The 23,061-nt window shown below is 35.4% G+C and overlaps 2 protein-coding genes across 2 annotated transcripts in view; one reads left to right on the top strand and one right to left on the bottom strand.

The window, feature by feature from the left end:
* LOC131190292 (uncharacterized) overlaps positions 1 to 23,061 on the bottom strand; it is a 170,883-nt gene that overhangs the window by 35,788 nt on the left and 112,034 nt on the right. The window lies entirely within an intron of this gene.
* On the top strand, positions 1,342 to 22,720 carry LOC131190300 (sulfotransferase 6B1-like). Its single transcript, XM_058167570.1, has 8 exons — positions 1,342 to 1,550; positions 1,942 to 2,196; positions 6,168 to 6,304; positions 7,501 to 7,590; positions 13,401 to 13,527; positions 14,831 to 14,925; positions 16,070 to 16,226; positions 20,466 to 22,720. Exons 2-8 carry the CDS (start codon positions 1,995 to 1,997, stop codon positions 20,594 to 20,596), a joined length of 939 nt encoding a protein of 312 aa, XP_058023553.1. The 5' UTR covers positions 1,342 to 1,550; positions 1,942 to 1,994; the 3' UTR covers positions 20,597 to 22,720.

The raw sequence follows: 23,061 nt of genomic DNA, 5'->3' as shown, positions 1-23,061 counted from the left end.
AAAAATAATAATAATAATAATGAGACCAGGTCTTATTTTTAGGAAAACATGGTAGATATAGATGTCTTAGAGTGGGAACTGAATAGTAAGACATTGTATAACAATCTGTAATGTTTTGGGTTTGCAAGAATGAGGTGTGTGTTTATTCTTGGTAGTCAGTGAATATGCAGGGTGATAATGCTATATGGGGATTATGGGAGTTGTAATCCAAAGCATCAGGAAGGCTGTCTCAGAGCCTTGTTAACTCTGAACTTCACCCATACAACAATAAAATAAAATGTCCACCAGCTCCTGTACAGCATATTATTTTCTTATTTGTTTCCTTGAGCAGTTCCTTCCAATGAAATAAAAAGATCCAGGGTTTTAATGGATGGATGTATTATTTTGTTTTACTATTGATGTTGATTTTGATGCATATTGGACATTAATACAATTGAGCACGTCCAGAAATATTTCACAAGAAGAGACCTCCACTCCTCTGGTCACAACAAAATATTTTAAATTTTGGGTTTAGAAAATTTAGAACTACATCGCCTTAGGTATGACCTGAGCATAGCTCATAAAATCATCTGCTACAATGTCCTACTTGTCAATGATTACTTCAGCTTCAACCACAACAATACACAAGCACATAATAGATACAAACTTAAAGTGAACCGCTCCAAACTCAATTGCAGAAAATATGACTTCAGTAACAAAGTTGTTAATTCCTGGAATGCACTACCAGACTCTGTGGTCTCATCCCAAAACCCCCAAAAATTTAACCTAAGTTTGTCTACCATTGACCTCACCCCATTCCTTAGAGGTCTGTAAGGGGCTTGCATAAGAGCACCAGCATGCCTACTGTCCCTGTCCTAATGTTCCCTTTAATTGTATTCATTTTTATGTATTCAATTCATGCTTATACTTATATATATTATCTAATATGTACTTGACAAAATAAATAAATAAAAAATAAAATGTTCTTTTAATTATTAGTTGGGAACTTCCTAAAGTTTGATGTAAAAGATGGGTGGCTATATAAATGTTTTAAATAAAACAAACGTTTAAAAAATAAAATAAAATTAGCAGAAATATTTTCAAAGCTGATGAATAGAACCAGCTCTAAAAATAATAGAAATGAACATTATTTAGTAGGAAAGCAAAGCACACAGTGCTCCAGCATGACTCCTCTCAAACTCAGTAAATCAAAACTAAAACTAAAACGCCAGGATCAAAAAACTTTCACAATTAAAATGGAAAGAGAGGGGAGCAGGGGGAAAGGAAATGAAATGAAAAAAGGGAGAAAATATGTTAGCCGGGGACGTGAAACACACAATTAAATACAAAGGGAAACAACGGAGGGCAGGGATCTGGGATCATTTATGCTAGGCACACACCAGAGGTGGGTCTTCTCCAGCTTTTTGCAGGCTGTGTCTTGTTGAGCATTAAATTGCAAAGAAAACAAGGTCTGAGATCTCCATCAAGATTGATTACTGTCTTAAGAGCTGATATACTGAAGTGCATCAGAAACACTGTCTCTTACTGCAGAGGGAAGAGAGTGGACGAATGTAAGCCAATCCTGATATATTTCAAAGAACGCAGAAATATTGAAGAAAAAATGAAGCAGGATGAAATGATGATTTCTTTTTTAGAGCGGAGAAAAGTATTTGTTTGTTTTACTGGTACTTACTTGTTGCAGCCGAACCGAATAGCTTTGTATTAGAGAATCTTACAACTTGAACAGCTTAAACTCTCTAGCAGAATAAGTATTTATGGGGACATTGTCATTAGATCTTTTAAAATTTAAAACTATGTTTTTCCACTTTCATCCTAATAGTAAGTATCCGGGATTGAAATGCCTTCAGTTGTAGAAAAACCTTTTTCTTCTTTTTGTTTGTATTTGGATAGTTTGATTTGCACTGTAAATGCAGGTTTTTAATCACTGCCTTTCTTTGACAGCTGAATATATATATTCCACTACACATACCAAAAAGAGAGAGAAGGCGGCAGAAATGGCATATGTGAGAAAAAAGTTTATTGAGATTCTGGAAAAGGTCCAAAAAGAAGGAGAGCAGATGACACCAGAGGAGATGCTCTTTACTCATGAAGGAATTGTATACCCAACTGTCTTTTGCAACCCAGAGCAGTTCAAAGCTTTGGAGGCCTTCCAAGCTAGGAGTGATGATGTACTTCTAGCAGGTTACTGCAAATCTGGTGAGTTTATTTGTTTGTTTATTTGTCTGTTTTCTTATACCTACAAAGGTGATTCTGGCCTTTTGATACATATTTTTTAAAGGCCCTGCCCTATTAGATTTTAGTTGAAATAATGATGAATTGATGAATTGTAGGGTAACAGCCTAGAATAAAATCAAAGGGTAAGGGAAACTTCAGGAATAATATCAAAAACATCTTTGCATATCCGTAATTTCCTGATTTCTGCCATTCCCTAAGCAATTTTAGGCCTCAATAATACGTATTTAATCTCTGAAGATGCACTGTGGAAAGAAAACTATCATTACATCTATAGAGAGAAACCATGTAGTGTTAAATAGACTTCAAATTGATCAATTGAATATATGCCATACTTACTATGATTCTATATTGCTGACATTTTTAGTTACAAAACAGGGGCTGGTTCCAAATCCCGTTGTCACTGGTTTGCTCATGCACCCATGCGCTTCTGTGCATGTGCAGAAGCGTCCAACTGGGTGGAGCCTTCTGCCACCGCCGCTACCGGTTTGTGGAGCCTTCTGCCACCGCCGCTACCGGTTCGTGGAGCCTTCTACCACCGCCGCTACCTGTTTCAATTCCTACCCTCAAAACGACGCTATAGAGCACTGCACACCAGAACAACTAGACACAAGAACAGTTTTTTCCCGAAGGCCATCACTCTGCTAAACAAATAATTCCCTCAACACTGTCAAACTATTTACTAAATCTGCACTACTATTAATCTTATCATCGTTCCCATCACCAATCTCTTTCCACTTATGACTGTGTGACTGTAACTTTGTTGCTGGTAATCCTTATGATTTATATATTGATATATTAACCATCATTTGTGTTGTAAATGTTGTACCTTGATGAAGGTATCTTTTCTTTTATGTACACTGAGAGCATACGCACCAAGACAAATTCCTTGTGTGTCCAATCACACTTGGCCAATAAAAAATTCTATTCTATTCTATTCTATCTTCTGCTTTACTTCCCATGTGCTAACTTAATGGCATCATTGATGTAGCCAGGCCTTCTCATTGAGCTTCAGCCTAAAGCAGGAAGGAGCAAACTAAAGCCCAGAGCATCCTACAGTTACTGATCATCCTTTTAGTCATCCTCAGAGTCCCTTTTAAGAGTACTATTTCCTGCCATTTTGAGGTCGGGAATAGATTAAAAGTATGATGTAGCCGTTGAAGTAGGCATACAGTATATCAGTTTAAAGCAAAGATGTTCCTACAAATTCCGTGATGAATCTGACTTTGGTCCTCTGCCCTTTAGAAATGTTAAACAAGATTAGTGGTCACCAAAATGTTGCTCATCCCCCCTATCTTAAGGAATATCATCCTCCTGTGCAGGCGTTGAACACACAACATTAACTTGAGAAACCACTTTCCATAACTAATGTCCAGTGTCCTGTTATGTAACTTTTCATCCCATGAGATTGCTTCCAACTTAGAACAGGAACAGGAATGTTGCAACCAGTCAACATTCCATAGCCTTACTCAATTTTTTCAGCTGCATTTGCCTTGTGGTTGTTGTCCAACAGAAACAAAAATCTCTGCGGCATTATTCTGTCATTTGAGGATTTGTGATTGAAGGATGCCACAATAGTTAGAAAATTAGAACATAATACTCTGACATCAGGAAATCTGCTGTTACAAAATATTCTTAAAAATCATGGGATGTGTGTGTATGTATCCAGATGGGTGGGTGAGTGAGTGGATGGATGGATGGATGGATGGATAGATAAATGGATGGATGGATGGATAAATATGGTGGGTAGGCAGAATTTTATTCATAGCTTATTTTTCAATAGAGGCTTATATATTTTTGGTAAGACGTATTATGTAAAAGCACTACCTTATTATTATTTTGCCAAACTCTTAATCTTTTAGCCTCCCAAGTATCAGTATATCTAATGAAATATATTTTCATGTAAATGAGGACAATCTGTTGAAAACTTACCTTGGCCGCGGACTATAATAATCAAATAATCAATAATCATATAATAATCAAAGGCAAGTTTTTTCCATATTACAATAAGGAAATAGGCTCAAATAAATTCAAAGAGGCCTTGCCATGTTGATGAGAAAAAAGTAATCAAACGGTTCAAGTTTCACTGTCGATGTTTGTATTATTTAACTGCTTTTGCTTTGTCTGTGTTTTTCCCAAGGAATTCTATGCACAAATGGGATTACTATTATTGCACTGAAAGTGAAAACTATTAATTCAGGTCTAGTTATCAAAATTTGCAAATGTCTTAATGTGGGTTACCTATAATACTTGAAAATGTTCACAAGCATGCAAGGACTTGTGGTCAACACGTATCACTATTTTGGAAAATGAGAACGTAGTACTCTAACATCAGAAAGTCTGCTGTTACAACACTCATAGAAATCGTGGGATATTTATGCATTTCATCAAAGTACTCTTGAAATTAAATTTGGCAAGTCATAATGCAACCTTTTCTAAAAGTCATATTTTGACTCAGAGTGTTGCCAAAGTCCAAGGGTTGTAAGGAAAAAGATCCTAGAAAAACTTTTGAACTTTTGGACTTTGCACTTTGTTTCATCAGAATTTTAGTTCTGTTAGCAGCAAAAACAGATTTTGAAGGCTTTATTATGTCCAAATGTTTTCTATCCTGACTAAGAGCTGCTTTCAGAAATAGATTCCTCTCTGAAGTTATTGAGATTCTTGCCAAAATGATTAGGTTGTGATATTAGAGGTTAAAATGGAACTTTACTTGTTGAAGGTATAATGTCACTAAATGATCATTACTTTCATTCCAGAAAAGTAGGAAAGACAGTATCTGAAAAAAATTATAGTGGGGGGTCTAATACTATTCTGTTTTTAAAAGTTTATCTTTAAATGTATTTTGCCAAGTTGTTACATCCTAGCAGAAGCAATTAAGTACAGTTTTCAAAGTAATCTTGAGAAGCGACTGCCTTGCAAGAGACATGTCCACCTTGTCAAAATAGAAGTATTTTATTTCAGTGCTTCTCGTATCCCTAATGCTCAGTCTGCAAAATTGGGTTTTCTGAGTTCCAAGTTCTAAACTTCTACTAGCAGAACTTCCATACCTTGAAATAGGAGATACTGAAATGTGTAAGATTAGCTTTATTTATGTAGACTTGATAAATTTCATTTAATAAGCAGTGTGAACACAAAAGTCATACAGAAAGCCCAATGGTTTGTAATTCTATGACAGTTGGCATTATGTGGACAAATAAAAAAGGTAAAGGTTCCCCTCGCACATATGTGCTAGTCATTCCCGATTCTAGGGGGCGGTGGCAATCTCTGTTTCAAAGCTGAAGAGCCAGAGCTATCTGAAGACGTCTCCATGATCATCTGGCCAGCATGACTAAACGCCAAAGGCACATGGAACACTGTTACCTTCCCACCAAAGGTGGTCCCTATTTTTCTACTTGCATTTTTTACGTGCTTTGAACTACTAGGTTCTAAGAAGCTGGGACAAGTAACAGGAGCTCACTCCATTACGCGGCACTAGGAATTCGAACCGCTGAACTGCCGACCTTTCAATCGACAAGCTCAGCGTCTAAGCCACTGAGCCACCGCATCCCTCTAATACCACCACCTTTTTATGAAAAAGTGGAATTTGGCAACAATTATTCATGCCTTGGTTATTTCTTGTCTTGATTACTCTGATGCATTTTAGAGAGGCTATACTTTATAAAAGCATTTGGAAAATGCAATTGGTGAATTAGGTAAGCTTAATACAGCTTCTTTTTCTTCTTTTTTTAGGAACTACCTTGGTTAGTGACTACTTGTAAACATTTTGGTAATAAACTGTAAACATTAAATACTGTTCAATGTTCACTGGAATGTGTCCAGTTCCTACACTTTTTCACAGGCTTTCAATTGTAAATTGATTGGTATTGCTTTAATGTTTTTACTATACAAGTATATGCTATAAGTACATTTAATTTTGTTCCCACCCCTACCCACAGGTACCAACTGGGTTGGCCAGATTGTTACTGATTTAGTAATAACTTCTGCAAAGAAATATGAACCAGAGAAGTTGAATGAAAAACTTCTCCTAGCAGAATTTCCCTATCTTGAAATAGGAGATACCGAGAAATATAAGGTTAGTATTATTTATGCAGAATGACAGACATCGCCTACTCAATCATTGTAAATTTTCATCAGACCACATATTAAAACAGCAATAGAGATAAAATATTGAGTATTTTTGCAGGGTGTCCCCAGAACAAAATTAGTCAGTCAGACTATGTTTGATCAGAGACAGCTAGGTTGATTCTGCATGACTCTGTCTTTGAAGAAGTAAAATTGATCTTGGTTGATATATTAACTAATTCACTGACCAGAAGTGTGTTACTCTTGGTGCTAAAATTCAGCGGGGAAACTGAAGATTTGCATTTTTGAAATGTGTGATTATTAGTCTGGTCTGGTCTGGCTTGGCCAGGAATTTGTCTTGGTGCATATGCTCTCAGTGTTACATAAAAGAAAAGATACATTCATCAAGGTACATACATTCATCAAGGATCATGTTTATCTAAAAAAAAATTTCCTCCTGCAAAACCAGAGGGCATTTTTTAGTTCAATAAACTTATTTCCAAGCAATTTCTGATTTTATGATTGTGGGGTGGCGAAGAGCAAAGGGAAATTCTAACATAACTTTTGTGACTTTGAAAGCTTTAATTTAAAGAGTGTCCAAAAGTTATTCAAACCTGATTTGTCCAATCTGGTGTTTCTCATGATGGCTGGGAAATTCTGGAAATTGAATTTTGATTATTTATTTAGGACCTGGGTACTTACGGGACCGCCTTCTGTTACCTCATGCCTCCCACCGACCCGTGGGACGCTCACACAGAGAGGGACTTCTCAGGGTGCTGTCCGCCAAGCAATGTCGGCTGGCAGCCCCCAGGGGAAGATCCTTCTCTGTGGGGGCTCCTACCCTCTGGAATGAACTTCCCCCGGGTTTACGCCAAATACCTGACCTTCGGACCTTCCGCCGCGAATTGAAAACACATTTATTTATTCGCGCAGGGCTGGCTTAAATTTTATTGGTTTTAAATTTTTATTATTAATTTTTAATGGGTTTTGGTTTTATATGTTCCAGAGTTTTAGGCCAATTATTTAATAAGTTTTTTAATTCGTATTTTAAATTGTATATTCCACTGTTTATTTTACCTTGGCTGTACACCGCCCTGAGTCCTTCGGGAGAAGGGCGGTATAAAAATTGAATAAATAATAATAATAATAATATTTATTTATTTATTTATTTGATTTATTGATTGATTATTTATTTATTTATTGAAGAGGATGGATACTTATCCTTCCAGGAGAGTGATGTTCAGTCATCTCCGTCCTGATAGATTCCCACCATCTATTTTCACGAACAAAGCCAAAGTAAGTAGCCGATTTAATGCCCTAAAATTGTAACAATCTTGATAAAATGGAACAAGCACTTCTACCAGTATATGAATAAAGTCAGCCTTGAACAATAAAAAAATTAAGAAAAGATAAGCAAGAGCATGCTTAATATACTAATCATTATGTACCATACAAATGGATAACTGGGTAGTAAATAGCTGTATTTACTATAGCTATTTGTTGATAAATTCTTTAAATTTGGATAATTATAATTATTGCAATGCAACTTAATTGCATTTTCAGGATATGACTCTTTCCAAATTAAAGCTCTGCCCTTTAGTAGTTCAGAAACATCATTCGGGGAAGTAACTGTAAATAGATTCGAAAAGGAGATTCCATACTAATCTAGATAGCCAGTTTGGTGTAGTAGTTAAGGTATTAAATGAGATATAAAGCCAGTTGGGTGATTTTGGACCAGTCACTCCCACTCATCCTAAGAAGAAGGCAAGGGCAAACTACTTTCAAAAACTTCCAATCTTGCCATCCACCCACCTAATCTGCAGTGGTGGTTTCCAACCGGTGTTACCACTGGTTCGCTTCACGCATGCGCTTTGTGCTCGTTGGTGCAAACTTGTGCTTTGCGCAAGCGCATTGAATTCTGAAACAGCTGAGGTATGGCAACCTGCTCTGCCGCACTTAAAAATGAAGGAATAAAGGTAGGTATAGTGCAGGGGCGGGCGGGAGGGCCTAGATGACGATCGGAACAAACCAGTTCACTCTCTTTTTTTTTTTTTTTTTTTATTGAAAGAGTTTTAAAAAAAACAAAAACATTTTCCCCCTTTTTTCCCCCTCCCTCCCAAAAAAAAAAACAAAACAAAACACCCCTCCTCCCAAAAAAAAAAAAACAAAACACCCCTCCTCCCCACCCCGGCTTCCCGGTCAATCACAAGGTAAAGTCCAATCCAAATAACCACATCCAAAGCTTTTCGTCTCCCAACCCCTCCCATTACATAAAATAACTTTCTAATTATTCAAAGGCAATCTGATATTTCTTAATCTGATATCTGTTTTGTAGATAATCAATCCATTTTTCCATTCAATTAAATATCTTTCCTGCGTATTGTCTTTTAAAAAGCTGAGATTTTAGCCATCTCAGCCAAATTAATAACTTTCAATATCCATTCTTCTATTGTAGGTATCTCTTCTTTCTTCCAGTATTGTCCAATCAACAGTCTTGCTGCTGTTATTAAGTTCAAAATCAATTTAGTCTCAATCCCTGTACAATCCATTATAATTCCCAAAAGGAAAAATTGTGGCAGGAACTTTATCTTCTTCTTCAGTACATTTTGAATAATCCACCAAATTCTTATCCAAAAGACCTTAATTTTCTTGCAAGTCCACCAAATATGAAAATATGTAGCATCATCACAATCACACCTCCAACATTTCGCTTGGATATTAGGATACATACATGATAATTTTTTGGGATCTAAATGCCATCTATAAAACATCTTATAAAAATTTTCCCTTAAATTCTGTGCTTGTATAAACTTAACATTTCTAACCCAAATTTTCTCCCATGTTTCCAACATTATTGGTTCCTGAATATTCTGTGCCCATTTTATCATACAATCCTTTACCAAATCCTTTTCCGAATCTATTTCAAGCAACACATTATACAATCTCTTTATATGCTCCTGGGTCTGATTTCTAATTTGCTTTATTAAATTTTCCTCCTTTTGCATTATACCAATTTTTTGATCTTCTTTCCATCTAGCACTTATTTGCCCATATTGAAACCAAGTATAATTCCTCCTTCTTCATTTAATACCTGTAATGATTTTAATTGCAATCTACCTCCTTCAGCATACAAAAGTTCTTTATATGTAATCATTTCCTGTTTCTGTTCTATATTTATATTCTCTATTGCATGTCTAGGGCTCGCCCATATAGGAATCTTATAATCTAATTTATAGGAATATTTATTCCAGACCAAAAGAGCACTTCTCAACACATGATTCTTAAAAGCCCTATCCACTTTTTCCATAAAATAAGTACGCATGCCATCCATATAACAAGTCATAACCTTCTATATTCAAAATTCTTTCCTCTGTTAAGTTAAACCAGTCACTTATTACTGAAAGGGTTACTGCTTCATAATATAGTTTAAAATTAGGCATTCTTAAACCACCTCTTTCCCGTGAATCCTGTATTATTTTCATTTTAACCTCGCCTTTTACCCTGCCATATAAATTTATTAATCCCACTCTGCCAATCTTCCAAATTTTTATCCTTTTTAATTATAGGTATCATCTGGAACAGAAACAAAATCTAGGTAACACATTCATTTTAATAGCCGCAATCCTTCCCAATAGGGATAACTGCAATTTCTTCCAGCCATTCATATCATTCTGAACTTTTGCCATAGCAAGTCATAATTATTCTTATAAAGTTTCTTGTTCGATGAGCTAATATAGACCCTATATATTTAACCTTTTTTACTACCTCAAATCCTGTCATTTCCTCTAGTTTTTGTTTCTGTTGTATAGACATATTTTTAATTATCACTTTTGTTTTATTCTGATTTATTTTAAATCCTGATACCTTTCCATATTTATCAATTACTTCCAACAAAATCTACTTGAATTTATAGGATTCATTAACGTAACCACTACATCATCTGCAAAAGCTCTAACTTTGTACTCATATTGTCTAATCTTAATTCCTCTATTTTCATTAATTCTCGTATTTTATCTAATAATGGTTCCAGAGTCAAAACAAACAATAATGGTGATAAGGGACATCCCTGTCTTGTTCCTTTCGCAATCTTAATAACTTCTGTCAAACTACCATTTACTATAATCTGTGCTGTTTGCTCTCCATAAATCGCTTTAATTATTCTAATAAAACAGTCTCCAAATTGCATTTTCTCTATTAATTTAAATAAAAAATCCCAATGCAATCGATCAAAGGCTTTCTCTGCATCCAAAAAAATAAGTGCCGCTGAAGTATTCTTCTTTTCCAAATATTCCAATATATTAATAATCTGTCTAACATTATTCCTCATCTGCCTCCCTTTTATAAAACCAGATTGATCAGTATGAATTCTTTGTTGTAAAACTAACATTAATCTATTTGCTATTATTTTTACAAAAATCTTATAATCATTATTTAAAAGTGAAATCGGCCTATAGTTACCAGGTTTAGAGCAGTCTTGCTCCTCTTTCGGTATCAGTGAAATAAAAGATGTTTTCCATGACGGGGGTATTCCCACTCCTAATTGTATCTGATTAAATAATTCTTTAAGTGGGCCTAATATTTCATCCTGTGTTTTTTTATAATAAGTTGCTGTAAGACCATCTGTACCAGGGGTTTTCCCCATTTTTAATTGTTTAATTGCCTCCACTATTTCTCCAGTAGCTATCGGCCGGTTCAGCTCCTCCCTCTGTTCTAATGTTAGAATATTCACCTTATAATCTTTCAAATAATCATAAATCTCGCGATCCAATATTTTGTCTTTTGCATATAGTGCAGTATAAAATTCTGAGAATGCCTTTTTAATTTTATCCTGTTGATATGTCTCTTTACCTTTATATTCTATTTTTTGTATGACACGTGCTTTCTGTTTCTTCCTTAAATTATATGCCAACCATCTCCCAGGTTTATTTGCATTACAAAAAGTATTATGTTTAGCATATTGTATATTCGTTGCCACCTGGTCTGCCATTAACATATTAAATTGACTCTGTAATATTTTTATAGCCTCTTTAAGTTTATGATCTTGTGGGTTTTGAATTAATAACTGTTGCTTCCTTTGAATTTCTTCTTCCAAATATCTACGCTGCTTTTGTTTATTATTCCTTTGCCTGTTGTCCAAATAAATCAATATCCCTCTAATAGACGCTTTGCTCGCTTCCCACACAGTTCCTATAGGTGTCCCTTTGTACATATTAAAATCAAAAAATTCTTTTAACTGTTTCTTACAATAAGTTACATTATCCTCATATCTAAACAGATTTTCATTCAACCTCCATGTTCTACCACCTTTTTTCCCTTGTAATAATTCCATCCATACTGGGCTATGGTCAGTTAAACACCTCGAAAATATCTTCGTTTTCTTCACCCTAGAAAGCAAGTCATTAGAAATTAAAATAAATACAATGCGTGAAAAAGATTGATGCCTATCAGAAAAAAAAGTAAAATCTCTCTCATCTGGATTCCGTAACCTCCATATATCTCTAAACTCAAAGTCTTCCATCATTTCAAAAAAAGATTTTGGTAATTTTGCATGTATAGGTATCTTCTTGGAGGAAGTTCTCTTATCCTTCTTGTATCAATTACTCCATTCCAGTCTCCTAATAAAATAAACGAACTATAATCCCAGAGGGTCAACCTCTCATGTAACATTTTGTAAAACTTTTCTTGTTGCTGATTAGGTGCATAAATACCTATCAACAAAGTCTTTTTTGCATCTATCACCAGTTCAATAGCAATAAATCTTCCTTGAATATCTGCCTCAATTAGCTTAGCTGGTATATCCTTCCTGATATATACAACAATTCCATGCTTCTTTTCCAAAGCTGATGCAACAAAATGGTTACCCAATTTTGAATTAACTAAATATTTTTGGTCTGATAATTTTATATGTGTCTCTTGCAAACAAATCACATCATTTTTAAATTGTTTCAAGTAGTGAAATATTTTCCTTCTTTTCTGAGCTGAATTCAAGCCATTAACATTCCATGACAAGATTCTATTTGCCATTACTGGCCTCCTGAAGCTTTGAAGCAGACAACGGAAGCTCCTCCTCCGGTATCTTCCGTCTAGCTCCTCCCACAGCTTCCATAATGGGATCCTGACTTTTACTTTGAGACTTTTACTTTGAGTGAAACCAGTTCACTCTCACCTCAATACCTCTGCTACCGGTTCTCCCGAACTGGGGAGAACCGGTAGCAACCCACCACTGCTAATCTGGCAATATATTGTCTCACTAGGCCATTCTGTTCCCTAACATCTTTGCATTGATATACAATAATAAATAAATAAATAATAAATAAAATAATAAATAAAAATAATTGCTACCAACTTGCCTTCCATTGAGGACCTGTATACTGCACAAATCAAGAAGAGAGCCGTGAAAATATTTGCAGATCCCTCGCATCCTGGACATAAACTGTTTCAACTCCTACCCTCAAAACGACGCTATAGAGCACTGCACACCAGAACAACTAGACACAAGAACAGTTTTTTCCCGAAGGCCATCACTCTGCTAAACAAATAATTCCCTCAACACTGTCAGACTATTTACTGAATCTGCACTACTATTAATCGTTTCATAGTTCCCATCACCAATCTCTTTCCACTTATGACTGTATGACTATAACTTGTTGCTGGCAATCCTTATGATTTATATTGATATATTGATCATCAATTGTGTTGTAAATGTTGTACCTTGATGAACGTATCTTTTCTTTTATGTACACTGAGAGCATATGCACCAAGACAAATTCCTTGTGTGTCCAATCACACTTGGCCAATAAAATTCTATTCTATTCTATTCTATAAGATATCAAGAACTGAATGTGATTCAAGTATTCACACAGGCAAGTGTATAAAAGATTTCAGTGATAAGAAGTATCACTAGGCCATTCTGTTCCCTAACATCTTTGCATTGATATACAATAAGATATCAAGAACTGAATGTGATTCAAGTATTCACACAGGCAAGTGTATAAAAGATTTCAGTGATAAGAAGTAGGTTAGGATAATTTTCAGAGAATCTGATGCATTTTGGAGATATAATCTATTTTTTTTCATTTGATATTCTAATGTTTTTTGTTTTTTAGGTACTGCTGCTGATTCGAAATCCAAAAGATGTTGCTGCATCTTTTTTCCATTTTTCAAACAACTTCAGTCCTTATCCTCCCTATGATACATTTGAAGAGTTCTTCCGAGCTTTAATGATAGGAAAAAGTAGAATTTCTATTCATTCCAATTGTTTAATGTCTGTAGATATAAAGAACATAGTTCCTGTCTTTCTTGATCATTATTTTTTTATTGATTAGTGTATGCTTTGCTCAAGCAGAGACACTTCAAATTCAAGTTCAGGTTTTCAGTTTATTTCAATAAATCATAGTTAATCCTATGAACAGATTCATTTTCTGATATAGGAACAAATAATAATACTTGAAAAGAGAAACAAATATTACTCATTGCCTCAGTCCAGTTTACTTCCAAGGGTTATTACTGTAGGAAAAAATAAGGTGTGCTATATATGTGGCCTTGAGCTTTTGTATAAAAGGCAGAATATAAATCCAACTAATAAATCAATAGAATAGCAGAAAAATATGTTCATTCATTCAGTCTGTATGCTGGCCTTTTCCCATTTGAAAGGCCCAGAGAAGTAGATGAGCCATGGTGATTGAGTGATTAGAATGCAGTTAACTCACTGGTCACTGTCAGCAGTTCGATACTGACCAGCTCAAAGTTGACTCAGCCCTTTCATCCTTCCGAGGTTGGTAAAATGAAGACCCAGATTGTTGGGGGATATATGCTGACTCTGTAAATCGCTTAGAGGGTGTTGTAAAGCACTGTGAAGTGGTATATAAGTCTAAGTGCTATTGCTACTGCTATTTCCAAATTTGTAATTCAGTTTTTCAAGGTATTTAATTCTAACCTCTGGCAGCTAATGTAATTTCATGTAAAGTCATTGTTACATATAGGCCAAATGAAAAAAGAAAGGTGCATATTATTTTGGCTTAAATCCAGTTACCAATATTTAGCAAAAAGAAATCTGTTATATCTGGTTATTTAGATGGAAGGTTTGGAATATTAATGATCATATCAATTTTCCAGTTAACTTATATTGCTTGTATATGCTTGTTTATGCTCAGATTATAAACCATGTCAGAACTGAGTAAGTACTACAATACATTGGCATCTATGCAAAACTATAATTTCTAAGTTTCCTAAATGTGGTATGATCACAAAATTAAACACTACCAATGATGTTAATTTTTATGTGATTTTTCATATACAAATTGATTACTAACTAACACACAACATACCAGACATAATTAAAAAGAATAGAGTATTTTTCTAGATAATAGCAATATTCAGGAACATTAGAACTGAGGAGAAAGGATCAGGAAAAAATAAACCCTATAGAGATGATATTCAGTGATCAGCTTAAATTTTCAATGAGTCATATACATATTATGTCTGTTATCAATCTTATTCTGACGTGATCTTAATTATTTTTTTTAAATTTCAATAGTGCCCTGGGGATCCTATATAGAATATCTTTGTACATGGAACAAGTATATTGATAAAGAAAATGTCCTGCCAATAACATATGAAGAGATAAAAGAGGTACAGTTAATATTGTTCAGATATATGGATTCTTATACTTATAACAGCAATGAATGAAAGAGAAAGAATGATGGAAGCTTCAGGGTGTAATAGGAATTTAACACCATATCTTTCTGGAACAAATCAGATCAGAATTCTAATCACTGCTAGATGTTAAGAATCCATTCCAAATATCAATGAAGCTTTCCTAATATTTCTGCCAGAGTATAAGCCTCATGCCAAAATATTCAAGAGTTTCCTTAAGTGCATTCTACAGAAACAGCTAAAAAGTCCAAATAACTGAAGCTCTTTTACTGGCCTTCTACTCTTATTACCAAAATGATCAAGAAAAAAAAAATAGATGGCCAATGACCTCCAGGTTTCCTGTAAGAAGTTCATAATTAAGAAAGACCCATGATCCTCCAGCAGTTAGCATATATGATTTTCAGTTAAGGAAGCTCTGTGTTTATTTATTGATTCTTTTTCCCCAAATAATTATTTTACCCCTTTTTGCTCTGGGGAAGAAGTAGAAATAACAGTGCCAACCAGCCAACCACAGCATAAGCCAACATCCATGAACATGAAATGAGATCAAACTGAGCATGGGGAAATTGTATTTGCTCCCTATAATAGTGTGTTTGTGTATCAGGGGTGAAATTCAGAAGATTCTGACAGGTTCTGAAGAACTGTAGCAGAAATTTTGAGTAGTTCGGAGAACCGGCAAATGCCACCTCTGTCTGGCCCCAGAGTGGGGTGGGAATGGAGATTTTGCAATATCCTTTCCTCAGGACTGGGAAGGGAATGTGGATTTTGCAGTATCCTTCCCCTGCCACTCCCACCAAGCCACACCACGCCCACTAAGCCATGCCCACAGAACCGGTTGTAAAAAAATTTGGATTTCACCACTGTTGTGTATATGTTTATACCTATATTTATATATTCATGTAGAAATTTCTGATTGTAACTGAAACCATGGAGGCATGGTGAAGAATGTAGCCATAGTATTTAGAATGAGAAAACCAGAGGGAACCTTAGACATGAAAGTGATGAAAATATATTGCATCATTCCCTTCCCAAAGTTGGTCAGATATCTTTCTTAGAAATGGAACATTAAATAAATGAGATTTTTTTTTTCACCAGCAGAACAAATTGATCTCTTTTTTAGAACCCAGCTTTAGGAGCCAAAAAGATTTCCACATTTCTTGAATTGAACTTAAATGAGGAAGACTTTCAGGGTGTTGCAGAAAGGAGCACATTCAAGGTGATGAAAGAAAAATCTAAAACAACCCACGGAGAATTTGGTGAAATTCTTTTCCGGAAAGGTAACTTTTGAAAATCCATAATGTTGCAGTTGTTACAATAGTGAGGCTACAACATTAGTGAGAATTAATTATTCATCCCTATTCCATAGATTGGGAAAATCATATGAAATTCTAACTAATTTGCTTTTGAGCATTTCAATTAAAAAAAAAAAGAATCAAGAATTCAACAGCCATCACAGAATGCCTGATCAAATCTATTAACTTTAAGGAGAACTATACTTTGTTTAGAATATAGAAAAAAGAAATACACTGTTATTATTTTTAAATGGAAGTGGACACAAAATCTGAGAAGCATAATCATTATAAATCTGTTTAGTCATGCTTGAGTTTAATCTGTCTATAATGATTTGATGATGAATAACTCCCAACCTCAAGAATCCTATGCCCATGATTGTTCCTTTTTTAAAGAGTAGATAGAACTATTACAACATTGTAATAGTTGTACAATGCTTACTGCATCTCTGAATAACACTGGCTAATTACTGTATACATTTTTAATTATAGGAAAGTAGGAAAGTGCTAAAGATTAAAAAAAAATACTTTTAAAATTAAATTTGTAGTATCTGTATTAATCTGCTACTCCTGCTAATTCACTGATATATATATTTATATGTATATATATGTATATATATGTAGGTCTTGGCATATTTGGCTCTTTTCCCGTGTAAGGTTGAGAGTATCTTGGCGATGTTTCGACAAGGTCTCACTCATCATCTTCAGGCTGGTGCTTTCAGCTTCGTGCTTGTGCATGGTCGGAGCTGCCGTCTCTATATAAATATTGGTGGGAAGGTGGGGAGTGTTGCTGTAAACGGGTTGGTTGGCTGTGTGGTTGCATCTTGATTGGTAGATGGAGTGGGTGTTTGCAGATTAGTTGGCTGTTTCATAGCATCCTGTGTGGGTGTGGTCCTAGTTGTGTGCCCATTAGTCTTTTGTGTTGTAACAACCTGGTTAATGGGCTTCCTGGAAACATCCTGCGTTCTGGGAATGTGACCTCCTGAGTCTTGTGCTGTAAAATCCTATATGTGTTGTGACATCCTGTAGGTTGTGTTGTGACATCCTAAGCTTTGGTGTTGTGGCCTCTGGAGTTCTGTGATGTGACGTCCTGCTATGAACCTACAAAAACATATATATATATATGTGTGTGTGTGTGTGTGTGTGTGTGTGTGTTTTCTAATGTTTTCGTGGGTGTTTGTATGTAGGTCTTTGGTTGTTCGGGTTTTCTCCCGTGTAAAATTAGAAGTGTCTTGGCGATGTTTCGACGAAGTCTCATTCATCATCTTCAGGCTGGTGCTTTCAGCTTCGTGCTTGTGCATGGTCGGAGCTGCCGTCTCTATATAAATATTGGTGGGAAGGTGGGAGTGTTGCTGTAAACGGGTTGGTTGGCTGTGTGGTTGCATCTTGATTGGTAGATGGAGTGGGTGGTTGCAGATTAGTTGGCTGTTTCATAGCATCCTGTGTGGGTGTGGTCCTAGTTGTGTGCCCATTAGTCTTTTGTGTTGTAACAACCTGGTTAATGGGCTTCCTGGAAACATCCTGCGTTCTGGGAATGTGACCTCCTGAGTCTTGTGCTGTAAAATCCTATATGTGTTGTGACATCCTGTAGGTTGTGTTGTGACATCCTAAGCTTTGGTGTTGTGGCCTCTGGAGTTCTGTGATGTGACGTCCTGCTATGAACCTACAAAAACATATATATATATATGTGTGTGTGTGTGTGTGTGTGTGTGTGTGTTTTCTAATGTTTTCGTGGGTGTTTGTATGTAGGTCTTTGGTTGTTCGGGTTTTCTCCCGTGTAAAATTAGAAGTGTCTTGGCGATGTTTCGACGAAGTCTCATTCATCATCTTCAGGCTTCAGCTTCGTGCTTCTGGGAGCAATGTGTGATCACAGCTGTTTCTTCCTTTTAACTGCTAGTGGGGGTTTGAACTGATTGGGTGGGAGCTTGGCTGTGCTCTGATTGGATGGGGGTTTTTTGGTGCTCTGATTGGCTGGGGGTGTGTCCTGTTGGGGTGGGGGCTTGGTTGTGCTCAGTTTAGTCTGTGTTGCAGGGGGATTTGAGCTGGTGAGCTGCATTGCTGTTGTTTGGCTTTGTGGTCGTGCTACATCTTCATAGTGGGTGTCAGTCTGCTGCATGTATGGATTGGAGGGGTTTGAAATGGCTAATGTTGCAGCTGCGGTCTGGCTTCTGGTCCTTGGTTGTGCTTCATGATCAGTGTGGGTTTGGGTCTGCTTTCTGGGTGGATGTGTGGTGGTGACATCCTGTGTGAACCTCGTGAGTGTGGGTCTGGTGTCATTCCTCATGTTAGGGACTCGTTTGTCAATAAGGACGGCATACATGCAGCAGACTGACACCCACTATGAAGATGCAGCACGACCCCGAAGCCAAACAACAGCAATGCAGCTCACCAGCTCAAATCCCCCTGCAACACAGACTAAACTAAGCACAACCAAGCCCCCACCCCAACAGGACATACCCCCAGCCAATCAGAGCACCAAAAAAACCCCATCCAATCAGATCACAGCCAAGCTCCCACCCAATCAGTTCAAACCCCCACTAGCAGTTAAAAGGAAGAAACAGCTGCGATCACACATTGCTCCCAAAAGCACGAAGCTGAAGCCTGAAGATGACGAATGAGACTTCGTCGAAACATCGCCAAGACACTTCTAATTTTACATGGGAGAAAACCTGAACAACCAAAGACCTACATATATACATACATACATACATACATACATACACATACATACATACATACATACATACATACATACATACATATATATATATATATATATATATATATATATATATATATATATTCGTAGGTTTTCACAGGTATAGGTATGTAGGTCTTGGCATTTTGGGGTCTTTTCCCGTGTAAGGTTAGAAGGTTTAGAAACCTTACACGGGAAAAGACCCGAAATGCCAAGACAGAGAGAGAGAGAGAGAGAGAGAGATTCATTATTCATATAGTTTCCCAACTCAACCAAGTAGTTAAAGATTAATTGGTGATAACCATTTCTAAAACTATAAGTAAAACAACTTAAAAACATTAAAACAATAAAACATCCACAAAATAAATAAGTGCAAACAGCAGTCATTTCTATCTGCTTATCAATTGACAGTACGAATTTGCAATGGACTATGCACTCTGAGCTGTGCAGCTATATATAAAATGCATGGATGGATGGATGGAAATATACCCAGAAAAGCAAATATGGAGCATTTGATAAAAGCATTTGTAAAACATCTAATTATTTATTTCTCTGAGTATTCAGTAGTATTGCAGGCTTTAGGCAAATACTTATTGACATTACAAGATGTGTGGTTTTCATATAACGGAAAATAATTCTTTGTTTTCAGGTGGAATAAGTGACTGGAAAACACTTTTTAGTGAAGCAAACAACAAGGAGATGGACACCGTATTTAAAGAGCGCTTAGAAGGAACCAAAGTGGGAAAATTGATAAACTATGATCACATTGCTCCCAGAAGCACGAAGCTGAAGCCTGAAGATGACGAATGAGACTTCGTCGAAACGTTGCCAAGACACTTCCAATTTTACACGGGAGAAAACCCGAACAACAAAAGACCTACATATATACATACATACATACATACATACATACATACATACATACATACATACATACATACATATATATATATATATATATATATATATATATATATATATATATTCGTAGGTTTTCACAGGTATAGGTATGTAGGTCTTGGCATTTTGGGGTCTTTTCCCGTGTAAGGTTAGAAGGTTTAGAAACCTTACACGGGAAAAGACCCGAAATGCCAAGACAGAGAGAGAGAGAGAGAGAGAGAGATTCATTATTCATATAGTTTCCCAACTCAACCAAGTAGTTAAAGATTAATTGGTGATAACCATTTCTAAAACTATAAGTAAAACAACTTAAAAACATTAAAACAATAAAACATCCACAAAATAAATAAGTGCAAACAGCAGTCATTTCTATCTGCTTATCAATTGACAGTACGAATTTGCAATGGACTATGCACTCTGAGCTGTGCAGCTATATATAAAATGCATGGATGGATGGATGGAAATATACCCAGAAAAGCAAATATGGAGCATTTGATAAAAGCATTTGTAAAACATCTAATTATTTATTTCTCTGAGTATTCAGTAGTATTGCAGGCTTTAGGCAAATACTTATTGACATTACAAGATGTGTGGTTTTCATATAACGGAAAATAATTCTTTGTTTTCAGGTGGAATAAGTGACTGGAAAACACTTTTTAGTGAAGCAAACAACAAGGAGATGGACACCGTATTTAAAGAGCGCTTAGAAGGAACCAAAGTGGGAAAATTGATAAACTATGATCGTTACTGCAAGACATGAAGATCCAGGAAAAAAGCTAATCATTCTAAAACAATTCCATTCTCAGAAACAAGACCTTCTATTTACTTGTAATAAATGTATGAGTTTTATGTAATCTCTGTATGAAAGTGGAATAGAAATTATTTTAAGAAGTTTCTGGCAAAATTTCTATAAATTTCTAAGCTATAAATGGCTAAATTGCATTACTTAATCCTGCTGATATTATATTCATTTTTATTCAGATTTATGAAGAAATATTTTAGAAATATAAGACAAATGCATAGTTGTTAGAAAGAAATCTAAAATGTGACCTTTTATTGTACAGAAATCAACAAGCTCTTAATCGTACCAATTCTTCGAGCACACATATATGTTTGTGTGTGTTTATTCCCCAATATACATATACACAGATTTACATACATATTACTAAATACTGAAATCAATTTGAGATGTAATTATGTATTGTTCATTGAAATCTTAATCATAAATCCTAACAGAAAATTAGTTGATTGCCTGCTGCCAATCTGAATGATTGCTAGTAACAGGAAATTCACACCTACTGTGTACACCAACACAGGTAGAGAGAAAAGAAGGGAAGCCACCAGTAGTCACAAATGATGATCATGTGATGTTGCACATAATAGTTGCGCAGAATTCATTTAACAGTGGCAACCAGAATTGCCGCAACTATTATCATAAATCAATCCACCTGTATGACAACACGTTTACAACTGTGTCACTTAGTAATAGATAGATAGAATTCTTTATTGGCCAAGTGTGATTGGACACACAAGGAATTTGTCTTTGGTGCATAAACTCTCAGTGTACTTAGTGTAATAAGAATTAGAATAGAATTTAGAATAGAATTTTATTTTTATTGGCCAAGTGTGATTGGACCCAGTTGCTGATCCCAATTACTGTACTTAAGCAAGGACTATTGTACAAAGGTTTGATCTAAACACACAAATAAAGTTTGTTAAACCTAAATATGTCAGATGTAAAAAAAGATTTTAATGTTTCTGCGGAAAGCAGACTGTTGCAGAAGGAAAACAAATATACATGTAATAGACATCCTAACTATATTAATTTGACTCTTAATTTTAATTTCTCCCATTTTTTCTTTTTTAAAAAACTTTTTTTAATTTACAAATATATTAAAGATTTTTAAAAGAAAAACTAAAACTAATATAAGGTAAGAAAAAGAAAGGAAAAATTAGAAAGATAAAAGTGCAAGAGAAGAAAAAAGAAAAAGAAAAATAGAAAAGAAAGAAAAAGATACAAAAAGTTAAGAGTAGCTTCTGATCTTCTTCACAAAAGTTATAAGTACAATTATAAGTAAACAGTTATAAATTAAAACATAGGCTCTTCATAAGTTCATTTTTTTTCTGTTTCATGCAAAAAGTCTATAAGAGGTTTCCAGTCAGCAATAAATATTGTCTTTTTTCTGATCAAGGAAATCCCTTCTTCTCTTTTCTGGATATTTTTTTATGAGATGTAATGGAAGGGAATGTGAAACACAGACATTGCCTCCAATTTTTGTTAAATAATATTAGTATTGTTTTGTTAATCCAGCCACCTGGGTATATGAGAAGCTAATTCCACACAAATTCCTTTCTCTGTAGTGTATTATTTGTGCAATATCTGGATAATGTAAAAGACTGAAAACTGCTTCCGTTTCATGAACAGTAATGGGAAACTAGCAAACCAAGGAGCAAGATAAGATTCTTGCAGTGGAGAATTTTGAGTTTAAGGGTAGGGGAAAGCGTGGGAAAAAAGCCCAGAGTAACTCTGGTAAGGACACCAGGTATAATATTGTATGAAAGAATTATTGTGGTAGGCTTTTAAGATTAATGTCAAGCTGTAGGAGAATGGCAAAGTCAGAAAACGAGAACCAAAGTAAAGTAAATTATAGCAAATAATTTGTAGAGGATTTTTAGCCTGCAGGATGCAAGGCTGAAGGCAGAGAGATTGCCTTGAAGGAAATATTCAGGGGAAATATTTGAAGTCCAAGAACATTCCTTCCAGTAGAACATGGTATTGGAAGCAGTTCAGGCTGGTTTAATGAGATAAGAGAAGGTAAAGCAAAAGTAGAATGGCAAGATTCTGTTATTATCACCTATCTCAATAAAGTATAATTATAATCTTTCTATTTCATACTTTGGTCTAATTTTAGGGTTGTCACAAACCTTCTTTTGCAGGGTACTCCTACCATGGCTCTGTCTTGCTTTGAGATAGTCTCTGCTACCACCATCTATCTTCCAAAGTATGTGTGGAGAGAGATAGAGCTCCAGTAACATATGCTGCCTTTCGAGGAATCTAAAGATCAAAATGCAAAAAGTATTATTTATTTATTTATTTATTTATTTTATTAAATTTTTATACCGCCCTTCTCCCGAAGGACTCAGGGCGGTGTACAGCCAGAAATAAAATACAAGATATATACAGTTAAAACGAATTAAAATGTAGCAGAATTACAAAAAACGGCT

The sequence above is a fragment of the Ahaetulla prasina genome, chromosome 1 (assembly GCF_028640845.1).
Source record: "Ahaetulla prasina isolate Xishuangbanna chromosome 1, ASM2864084v1, whole genome shotgun sequence".
Classification (NCBI taxonomy): Eukaryota; Metazoa; Chordata; class Lepidosauria; order Squamata; family Colubridae; genus Ahaetulla; species Ahaetulla prasina.
The sequence above is the reverse complement of the archived record's forward strand: the minus strand, read 5'-3'. Positions and strand labels throughout refer to the sequence as shown.

Bases quoted from the DNA above. Each gene is read 5' to 3' on its own strand.
- LOC131190300 (XM_058167570.1), top strand. From the start codon at position 1,995: ATGGCATATGTGAGAAAAAAGTTTATTGAGATTCTGGAAAAGGTCCAA. The intron at 6,305-7,500 runs GTTAGTATTATT...TATTTATTGAAG, and splicing joins GAGATACCGAGAAATATAAG to AGGATGGATACTTATCCTTC. The intron at 7,591-13,400 runs GTAAGTAGCCGA...TTTGTTTTTTAG, and splicing joins TTTTCACGAACAAAGCCAAA to GTACTGCTGCTGATTCGAAA.